Genomic DNA, 11,587 nt, shown 5'->3' with positions numbered 1-11,587 from the left:
AAATTAATTGAAAATTAAAAAATTAATTTAGAACTAAAAAAGTTAGTTGATAGTAAAAAATTATCTAAAAACTTAAAAAATATCTTAATAAATAATTATTAATTATGTATTGAAGTAGCAGAAAAATATAAAATTATATAACTAAACATAAATTTTCACCTTAAATAAAAAATAAATCTAATAAATATTCAAAAAAAATATAAAAAATAGAAGATAAAAATTAATATTTTAGAATATTATTTCAGATAACATTTCAGAAAATATTAGAAGTTATCAATTTTTTTTAATCAAACACTTAAACAAATTTTTCAACTACTAAAAAATTACAAATTAACTAAAATGTTGTATGAAAACACCGCTTAAACAACGAACCGATCATTTGATTAGGTCGTAAACTAATAATAGTCGTAATTATTAAAATAAGAAACAAACCAATAATTTATCCAAAAGAACCTCCACCAACAATTTATCCAAAAAAAACCCCTCCAACACTGACTACTGTTACAACCATATTAGCCAAAATCACACCTTACCCAATTTTCAAAATCTTGTCTCAATTCTTGTTTTAGATTTTGTTATTTTTAAAAGTAAAATATTTCTAATTTACTATTGCTTAGAAGAAAAACAAAGCAAGCTAACATAAAAACAAAAAATTAAGATAAAATAAAATATAGAAAAAAAATAAAACCAGCATTTTCATCCCTCTGGGTGCTGTGTTTCAGTTCCTTCTTCTTCTACTGCACCCATAAATCAAAATCCCCCTTTTCCAACCCAATTTTCTCCATAAACCCTAGATTCACCGAACCCACAGACCAAGCAAGAACCGCACGACGCCAAGAAAACACTTTTTTCCCGCTCCGAGGTTGTCGTGTCGGAGCATGGCCATGTTGTTCCCTCGAGGACATTGATGATTTTTCAGAACATTGGGTCTCGTTTCGTTTGTGGGGTCACCGTGAAGGAGGAAAAGTAACGAGCTTTGGGGCTGAATCGTGGTGGGTCTGTTGAGTATGCATAGATCTGGAGCTACGATGGCGTGGAACGTGTTCAAGTTCTGCACTGCTCTGCGTGGATTGGGCTCGATCATGATTCTGTTGGTTCTTGGGGTCGTTGGTGTCACTTACTATGCTGTTGTTTTGACCAATTATGGCCCTGCTTTGTATGCTGGGGGACTTGATTCTCTTGTTGCCTTGGCAGTGTTGATTTTGTTTCATAGCTTGGTGAGCTTCTAGAGCTGTTTTTTTTTTATCTTGAATTTTGTGATTTTTGAGGTTCTTTGAGTTTTTTGATTTGTTTTATAGGAAATTCAGTGTAAGAAGGAAAGATGCTTATCAATTTGTTTGACTTTAGCTTGTTAATTAAAAGTAGCTGCAAATAGTTGTTAGTTAATAGTTGGGGATCATGATCCGTTTTTTGGTTTATGTGATGAGCTAGAGTGTGATGCATTAATGATGATACTGAAGAGTGAGTTTTCTGAGAAACATTTGAGCTTGGTGTTCGAAATGTGTATGTAGGAATTCATTTTGACTTCAGCCTTTTGTCGGATGCTGGAGCGTGGTTTAAAGTTATATAGTTGGTTTGATGGATTGATGAGGTGTGGTTTTTTGGTGTGTGAGTGGAGTGGTATTGTAATTTGGAATTTTCTCTTGATTTTGCAGTTGGTTATGCTGTTGTGGAGTTACTTCTCTGTTGTTTTTACCGATCCGGGCAGTGTCCCTCCAAACTGGAAGCCTATGATTGATGAGGAAAGAGGAGAGGCTGATCCGTTGGTTGGGACAGAGTTTAGTAATGTGCTGTCTGATCCCAATCAACGGGTTCGGTACTGTCGGAAATGCAATCAACTCAAGCCGCCTCGATGCCATCATTGTTCAGTTTGTGAGTTTTGTCGCACACAGAAGTTTCTATTTTTGTAGTATTGCCATGTTGAGATTAAGCCAGCGTAAGTTTTATGTTATTTTTGGCTTTACACCAGGTGGGCGCTGTGTTTTGAAGATGGACCACCATTGTGTGTGGGTAGTCAACTGTGTTGGGGCTCTAAATTACAAATGTTTCCTTCTTTTCTTGGTATGTACACCTTAGCTGAAGTTGTTGTTTTATTATCTAGTTATTAATCATGTGAATTGTATTATTTCTGACTTACAATGATTCTATTTGATGTCTCTGATTGAGCTGTGCTATTAATCTTGTGATGTACACTATTTTACTCTCTGGGTTCAATTATTTTTAAGTTAGAAAATAAAAATCATACACATACTAAATTACTTCTACCCTGATTTAAAATTTCCTTTTCTGTAGTATGCAGTGTACTTATTTATAGCCAATTAGCCATGCTACTGAATTTTGAATTGCAGATCATACTTCTTTCCTTTTGAATTTTGAATTGGATGGGTGCTCTTATTTTGGACTATCCTAGTGATATTCATATGCAATGGTGTTATACTAATAGTGTTGGATTGCAAGTGGGACTTATTTATGACAACGCTGAGTGGGTAAGCTTAAAAAGAGATTGTTGTTGACAATTGTCATGTTTCATGACTTGGGCTAAGCTATGCTGTTAGAATAATTGAGCCACCAGGAGTGGCAGTTTTATGATCTTGCTGTTGAAGTCCATAGTCCATACAGCTAGTCAGAAACTTTCTTTAGGGACCTAATGTAACCCTAATTATGATATTTGTTTCATTGCTTTTGATTTGTCACCTTGGGTGCCATAATGGATGATATTACCTTTGACAAGTTTTAGGAGTTGAAAGAAAGATGGCTTCTTCTGCCTAAAGCAGCAAAGAACAGTTTATATTTTTATTTTTAAATTTTAATCCCAGAGAACAGATTAATATGAATTTCATTCTAGGTCATAGCATTATGTTCTTGGGTTTTCCAAGTGACTTGTGTTAAGGCTAACTAACTAATCAGTATTTTTTTTCTTTTGGCATTTATACTTTTAAAAGATGTTATAGCTACCAAAAGTGGTTCGGCACTTGGGAGTCACAATTAGAGGAACCACTTTATCCCAAAATGGGCCGACCCCATGGGAGAGGATTGGTTGGGTGCCAAATAAGAAGCCCCAGATATCTCTAGTTAAACCAAAATAAAGATGTTATAGCTGTGATTATTTTACCAATATGTTAGTATGAAGTATATGATTTGACATATAGTAAGACTTCATATTTTTCCTGTTACTATAACATTGATAATTGTAAATTGTAAATCCCTTACCTTTTCTAATATGATTTGATTAAATCTTAGTGCAGTTCTACACTTTTCTTGAGACGACTCTAGTGACTGCATCCTTGCTGCCACATTTCATAACATTCTTTAGCGATGGAGAAATTCCTGGAACACCTGGCTCTCTTGCTACAACTTTTCTTGCTTTTGGTAGGGTCTCAGAACATGGTTCTAGCTGTTGGTTCCATCTGCAAATTTCTATAACAGTGTTGGATTACCTGCAGTTTTAAACCTAGCCTTTGCACTGAGCGTCTTAGGATTTCTCATCATGCACATATCTTTGGTGGCTGCTAATACAACCACTATTGAGGTAAACTTCTGCATAAAAATAAGCTAGAGAAACTTGTGTTACTTGTTTGTTCCTTTGATTTGGGAATTGAATCGTGAATACCTTTTGATTTTCACCTGAAGAAATTGTTCTGCTCCTAGTTGAATGACAGTATTTTGTTGCATTTGGATTGATGAATATTTTATGATACATAAACTGTACCCTCTAGTGCAAATGTAAATACTTTGTATTCTTCTACATGATACTTTCATGTGCTTTCATTGTGGTATGACTTAGGTTAAGTGGGAGCTTATCAAATTTTGTTCCTTGTGAGCAGGCATATGAGAAGAAAACTACTCCAAAATGGCGTTATGACCTTGGTCGTCGAAAAAATTTTGAGCAGGTTATACTCACTGACTTTTATTGTTTTTACGTCACTTTCTTTTTAAATGTTCTTTTATGTTTGAGTTTCATGCTGACTACATAAAAGTTCTTTGATAAACAGTGTTAACATAACTTGAATAAAAACCATCTATATTAACAATCTAAGCACTAAAGAATAAGGGGACAGGATCTTCAATTTAGAGTTATGGCAAAGCATGCATGCATTGGAAAATAAAACTTGGACACATACACACACTGATTTGTGTACACTCTGTTAAATATATATTTGTAGTTTTGTGTATTGTTGTTTAATTATTCAGCTTTATTTAGAGGACAGCAGTGTTAGGTCAATGTAATCAGCTGCCTCTCTCCTCCTTTTTGTATCCTATATATATGTTATTAGAAAGTAATAAAGTAAGTTGTCTATGAGTAACAATTTCTCTCACATTCAAACTTCAACTTGGTATCAGAGCGGGTAACCATTTTGATCACCGTCTGTCGTCGCCGGCCACCGTCCGTCGCTGTCCCGGCCGCCATTTTTCCCGGCGAACCAAAGGTTGAGTGCGCCTCGAGGAGCACGACTCACCCCTGCAAGTCGCGTGGCCAGATTCCCAGCCACGCGCCGCCACCAGCTTGCGCCCATTCCAGCGCGTGAAGACCACACGCCGCCTTCCGGCCACCGGAAGCTCGCCGGACCAGTCTCAAATGCTGCGTCGTGTTCTTCTGGGCACATTTCAGCTCCTGTTTTAGTGTTTGCTCGTCAACTCGTGCATCCTCTTCTACTCCGTTAGGGTTTCTTTCTTTTGGTAAAAAATGGCTTCTTCTGGTTCTGTTTTCTCCTTCTCTGGGACTCCCACCATCACTACTGCAAAACTCAACTGAAAAAACTATTTGTCTTGGTCTGCTTCAGTGGAGTTGTGGTTTCATGGCCAAGGGTACCATGACCACTTGGAAAAGGGAGTCGGTGCTGTCCCAAACGACAAGAAATCTGAGTGGGAAAAGCTTGATTTTCAACTTTGTGCTGTGCTATGGCAATCGGTTGAGTCAGATGTTTTGGAAATCCTTAGATCATTCAAAACATGTTGTTCTTTTTGGAAGAAGGCCCAAGAGATTTTTGCCAATGATATTCAAAGCCTGTTTGATGCAACCATGAAAGTTACAACTTTCAAGCAAACCAGCCATGACATGATTGCACACATAGATAAAGCTCGAGCCGCAGTGGAAGAGCTGAAAAGGTTTCTTGTGGCTGATTCGATGGAGGAAGTGAATAAGAAGCTGAACAAGTTTTACATGGTTATTATCTTGAGGAGCCTATACCCAGATTTTGATCATGTGCGTGATCAAGTTCTTGCTGGAGACCAAGTTTCGTCAATGGACTCTCTCATCACTAGACTTCTTCTGTGCCTCATGTATTGAAAGATGAAAATCCTGCTGATGTTGTGGAAACATCAGCCATGATTACACCTTGTGGGAGAGGAGGAGGCCGTAATAATAGAGGAGGCCGCAGTGGAAGAGGTGGACATCCTCAATGCACCCATTGCAATAGGATGGGTCACACTCAAGAAAACTGTCACTCTTTACATGGTTTTCCTGACAAAGTAGCACAGATGTCTAAGTCAGAGTAATTAGAGTCTAGATTCTCTGATGAGGAGTACCAAGAGTATTTGAAGCTCAAATCTGAGAAATCCAGCAACCAAGCACAATCTTCCTCTGTACCATGTTTTTCAACAGCATGTATCTCCCAATCTATTGAAGGTCCTAGTCCTTGAATATTTGATTCAGGTGCCTCTGATCATATCTCTGGTATCAAGTCTTTTTTTTCATCCATTTCTTTCCCAAAAAATCCTCACCTTCTACTGTAGCTAATGGTTCCAAAGTTGCATCTCAAGGAAGTGGTCAAGTCTCTTTATCTCCCTCATTAAAGTTGAATTCTATTTTATTTATTCCTCAATGTCCTTATAATCTAATTTCATTAAGTCAGTTGACTCGTTCATTAAATTGCTCAATAACATTTACTGCTAATTCTTTTGTTATTCAGGAACATAACACGGGTCGACTGATTGGAGAAGGATGTGAATCACGAGGATTTTACTACTTAGAATCCAGTTTTCCTGTGTCCTGTTTTGCAACTTCAAAACCCAAACTTTTGCATGATCGTCTGGGTCACCCAAGTCTACCAAAATTGAAAATGATGGTTCCTAGTCTTAAGAATCTTTGAATCTTAGAATGTGAGTCTTGTCAATTAGAAAAACATGTTAGGTCATTATTTCCTCAAATTGTACAAAGATATAACTCGATTTTTTCTACCATTCATTTTGATATTTGGGGACCAAGTCGTGTTACATCTTTTGGTTTTTGATATTTTGTAACCTTTATTGATGAATTCTCCAGATGTACTTGGGTTTATTTAATGAAAGACAGATCTGAACTTTTGCCTATATTTATGTCTTTCTTTAATGAGATTGAGAATCAATTTGGAAAAACTATTAAGATTTTCAGAAGTGATAATGCTAAAGAGTATTTCTCTCATGATCTATCATCTTTTTTATCTTCAAAAGGTATTTTACATCAGTCCACATGTCCTCATACACCACAACAAAATGGTATAGCAAAAAGGAAGAATCGTCATCTTCTTGAAACTGCACGTTCCTTAATGTTAAACTCCAATTTTCCTACACACCATTGGGGAGATGTAGTGCTTACTGCTTGTTTCTTGATTAACAGGATGCCTTCTTCTTCCCTTGAAAACCAAATCCCTCTCTCGATTGTTTTTCCTCATGATCCGTTATTTCATGTTTCTCCTAAAGTGTTTGGTTGTACTTGTTTTGTCCATGATCTCTCTCCTGGTTAGACAAACTTTCTACTAAGGCTATCAAATGTGTCTTTTTGGGTTATTCTCGTCTTCAAAAGGGTTACAAGTGCTATTCTCCAACCACAAGACGATACTATATGTCTGTGGATGCAACCTTCTTTGAAGACACACCCTTCTTCTCTCCTTCCATGGACCATCCTTCTTCTCTCCAGCAAATACTTCCAATTCCTTCTCCTTGTCCACTAGGTAACTCCGATCAAAATGTTAGTGAAGTCCCATCTTCTCCACCAAATTCAACTGAAGTTGCTCCTCCACTTCTTATTACATATCAACGTAGGACATGACAAGTTGGTTCTACAGTGCCTGAATTTTCTCCTCATGATCCTCATCCTCCTCCAACAAATCCTCAAACCATGGATCCTTCTTCTTCCACTTCTTCTCATCACTTTGATTCAGATTGACCCATTTCCATCAAGAAAGGTATTCGGTCTACTCGTAATCCTTATCCTATTTATAACTTCTTGAGTTATCATCGTTTGTCTCCTTCATATTCTTCCTTTGTTTTCTCATTATCTTCTCTCACTGTTCCTTCTAATATTCATGAGGCACTTAATCATCCTGGATGGTGACAAGCTATGATTGATGAAATGCAGGCTCTTGAAAATAATGGTACTTGGGAACTTGTTCCTCTTCCTCCTGGCAAGAAAACTGTGGGTTGTAGATGGGTCTATACTGTTAAAATTGGGCCCAATGGTGAGGTTGATTGGCTTAAGGCTCGATTAGTAGCTAAAGGCTACAATCAGATATTTGGCCTTGATTATTGTGATACTTTTTCTCCTTTAGCTAAAATCACCACCGTTCGTCTATTTCTTGCTATGGCTGCCATGCGTCATTGGCCCCTCCATTAGTTTAACATTAAAAATGTCTTCCTTCATGGTGACCTTGAGGAGGAAATTTATATGGAACAACCTCCTGGGTTTGTTGCTCAGGGGGAGTATGGTCTTGTGTGTAAGCTACATCGATTTCTCTATGGGTTGAAGCAATCTTCTCGAACTTGGTTTGGTAAATTTAGTCATATTGTTCAACTTTTTGGGCTGAAACAAAGTGAAACCGATCATTCTATTTTTTACTGTCATACATCTCCTGGAAAGTGTGTTTATCTAATGGGTCTATGTTGATGATATAGTGATTACAGGGAATGATGTTACTAAGATTGTCCAACTAAAAAAGCACTTATACAGTCATTTTCAGACCAAAGACCCGGGATATCTGAAGTATTTTCTTGGTATTGAGGTAGCTCAATCAGGAGATGGTATTGTGATCTCTCAAAGGAAGTATGCTCTTGATATTCTGAAAGAAACAGACATGCAAAATTGTAGACCTGTTGATAGTCCTATGGATCCAAATCTGAAGCTCATGACATATCAGAGTGAAGTTTATCCTGACCCCGAGAGATATAGGAGACTTGTGGGAAAACTCATTTATCTCACCATTACAAGACCTGATATTTCCTTTACTGTTGAAGTGGTTAGTCAATTTATGCAAAATTCTCATGTTGATCATTGGAATGCTGTTATGCGTATTCTTAGATATGTGAAGAGAGCTCCTGGACAAGGATTGTTGTATGAAGAAAGGGTAACACACAAGTATCTGGGTATTGTGATGCAGAGTGGGCTGGTTGCCCCATGGATAGGAGATCTATATTAGGATATTGTGTCTTCATTGGAGGGAATATTGTTTCTTGGAAAAGCAAGAAACAAATTGTTGTTGCTCAATCCAGTGCAGAGGCTGAATATCGATCTATAGCTATGGTTACATGTGAACATATGTGGATTAAACAATTTCTCCAAGAATTGAGATTTTGTGAAGTGGTGCAAATGAAGTTATACTATGATAATCAAACTGCTCTTCACATTGCTTCAAACCCAGTCTTCCATGAGAGGACTAAGCACGTAGAGATTGATTATCATTTCATTCGGGAGAAACTATTGTCCAAAGAGATTGTCACTGAGTTCATTAATTCTAATGATCAGCCAACAAATATTTTAACTAAGTCCGTAAGAGGAACTAGGATTCAGTCTATATATGTTCCAAGCGTGGTGCATATGATTTATATATATTAATGTCTTGCACAGGTAGATATATATGTGTAGTTTTGTGTCTTGTTTAATTATTCAGCTTTATTCAGAGGACAGTAGTGTTAGGTCAATGTAATCAGCTGTTTCTCTCCTCCTGTTTGTATCCTATATATATGTTATTTGAAAGTAATAAAGTAAGTTGTTTGTGAGTAACAATTTCTCTCACACATTCAAACTTCAACTCACTCAATTGCTGTTCAAGATGTCAATTAGTGGATTATAAATTTGAAATCTCTTTAGGCTTCAAAGTATCCAATACATGAAAGACAGTGGCATCTCTATCTAGCATAACATGAACTAGTTTTAACATATTTGCCACCCATGTTTCCCCATGTGCTAGTTAAAAATCTAGCCAGTTGAAACTAATTTTGTAAACAAAATTTCATTCATAATCCTAGCCTATCTCTTTTAAACTAGAATGCTTTAAGCAATGACTTAAACTAGATATTGGCCATTTTGTCAATATTCAGATGAAACTTTTATTATGTTTCAACCAAAATAAACAGAAAATAATTTAACTCTTGTCTTGTTGCCAAGGAAGTATAGACACTTCAAAACGTTTGTTGCATCATGTAATTTATTTTTATTTCTTGAAATTTGTTACTACTATTACAGATAAATTTATTGAACCCAAATAGGCTGTTTTGTGAGGGGGCATGTTAGAGATATAAGAGTATAAAATCTTTCATGATTGACCCTATAATCTATTGTGATGAGTCCTTGATGGACATGACAAAAATTGTATGCCTCTTTCCAATAGGACCGTAACTTCTTATTTAGTGTGTTTGGGTGTGCATTAGCAAAATTGATTCTGATATAATTGATTTTGAAGTGAAACAATTTATGTTTGATTGCTTGTATTATGAAAGCAAGTTAGTAATAAAACCCAGTATAAAATTTCTGATCTAATACAAAAGTTACTTCAAATCAACAGCAATTTTAAATCCAAAATCAATTCTTCAACTTGGTACCAAACATATGAACATTTACCTAAAATTGTATTAGTTGGTATTTCAACATGATTTTGGATGATTTAATGTGAAACCAAACACACTTAATATTTAGAGAGGATCCAAATCCTTTTTTTTGGAATAGTTGGTCGTCCCAAATGTGCTAATAGATCATGTGAGTTATGATATTTTTTACTTTGAATCTCTGGGGTACTGTGTATAATGCTGGGGTGCTCTAATTCTGTGTTATTATTGAATAATGTATGTGGTTACATTATGATTGATGTTGCTTTGATATCAGGTTTTTGGGATGGACAAGAAGTACTGGTTCATCCCCGCTTATTCAGATGAAGATATACGAAAGATGCCAGCTCTACAAGGTCTTGACTATCCTTCAAAACCTGACTTCGATTCCCAATAGTTCTTCTGACAGCTAATATATATCCACATCATGTAACAAAAGTCATGGAGACTCTTCACAACCCTATACTTCACTCTCTAACACAATGTAGCGTGTAAGTAAATGTGCCCCCCTCACAATTCATCTGCAATGACACCTAGAATGATGTCTTGTTTATTTTTATTTTTTTTTAAATTGTTTTTTAAAGGTGCTTGTTTCATGTCGAAATGAAGGGAGCAATGGGGGGCAGGGTGGTGTGATGCTGGTTTGAGGGGCTAATGTGTTTATGTTCCCTTAATGATAACAATGCAATATTCTCACCTTTCCTTTTTATTCAAATTTTGAGTGAAATAGCAATTATTTTAGTGCTGGAATTTATTCTCTAGTTGCAGATTAGTCTTTGAATTTTATAAATGTGAATGAGTATGTTACTAAATTTATGAAATTCAATCACTATCTTTTTTTTTTTTATTTATTGTTCATCTATTAAGGGGGAGATTCGAAAGCAAACAAGTTCATAAAAAGAACTAAATGATTTATTTTGTAAATTTAATGACTACCCCATTAGTTTTAAGGACTAAAGTAAAAGTAGAGGTTAATTCCAGGATTGAGTTGCGTATTAAATTTTCCACTTCATCAAAGGAGTTGAATAGACAAGAATTGAGTTAGTGACTATTAATGTGGGCAATTGGATCAAAGTCACAAGTTCAAATATCGTTGTAGTCTATGTATCAAAATTTTCACCTTCATCTTCTAGTCAAGAACTGATTTTTTTTTTTTTTTAATAAACTGTTGAACACTGATATTGTGGATGAATTTAGATTGAAGATTTAAAAATCATTCTTGTCATGAACAATTTGTAACTTTCAAAAGCAAAATACTTCTCCCAGCCAATATTTTGTTTCATAATTTTAACCATTATAAAGGAACAATTCTTGTTCATGAGAAACTATTGAGCGTTATTACCTGGCACAAATCAGAAGGCCAACAGTTGAACCAAACGCTTTTCTTGCAGCTAGATAGGCTTGCATTTGATTAATTCATAATTTGTTTTCCGAAACTAGTATTTGATTCTTAAAAGGTTTTCTATACAAGTTACCGAAGTTAGTCTTTTGAAAGAGGAAGTTGTTAATGTTTACAAGTTGATAACTGGGTATGGTAAATTTGGGAGCCATATAATACTCGGAGGGATTTATTTGTGTAGAAACAAAATAAATATTAAATTCTTAAAAAGAATGAACTGATGAATTGACTTTTTGAGTGGGTGATTGATTAATGTGGTGATTTTAAAGGAGAAATTAAATTATATCAATGTAACTTTGATAATTATTATATCATTTTTATAATTTGATATATAATTTGATTTTTATTGATCTAACCGTTAAATTATATATATATATATATATATATATATAT

General features: G+C 35.5%; 1 protein-coding gene across 1 annotated transcript; it reads left to right on the top strand.

Annotated features, from left to right (window-relative positions):
- Positions 1 to 468: 468 nt before the first annotated feature.
- LOC100794887 (probable protein S-acyltransferase 14) lies at positions 469 to 10,545 on the top strand. Its single transcript, XM_003517002.5, has 7 exons — positions 469 to 1,217; positions 1,656 to 1,872; positions 1,970 to 2,061; positions 3,246 to 3,369; positions 3,444 to 3,529; positions 3,825 to 3,890; positions 10,073 to 10,545. Exons 1-7 carry the CDS (start codon positions 1,008 to 1,010, stop codon positions 10,190 to 10,192), a joined length of 915 nt encoding a protein of 304 aa, XP_003517050.1. The 5' UTR covers positions 469 to 1,007; the 3' UTR covers positions 10,193 to 10,545.
- Positions 10,546 to 11,587: the final 1,042 nt, after the last annotated feature.

The sequence above is a fragment of the Glycine max genome, chromosome 1 (genome assembly GCF_000004515.6).
Source record: "Glycine max cultivar Williams 82 chromosome 1, Glycine_max_v4.0, whole genome shotgun sequence".
Classification (NCBI taxonomy): Eukaryota; Viridiplantae; Streptophyta; class Magnoliopsida; order Fabales; family Fabaceae; genus Glycine; species Glycine max.
The sequence above is the reverse complement of the archived record's forward strand: the minus strand, read 5'-3'. Positions and strand labels throughout refer to the sequence as shown.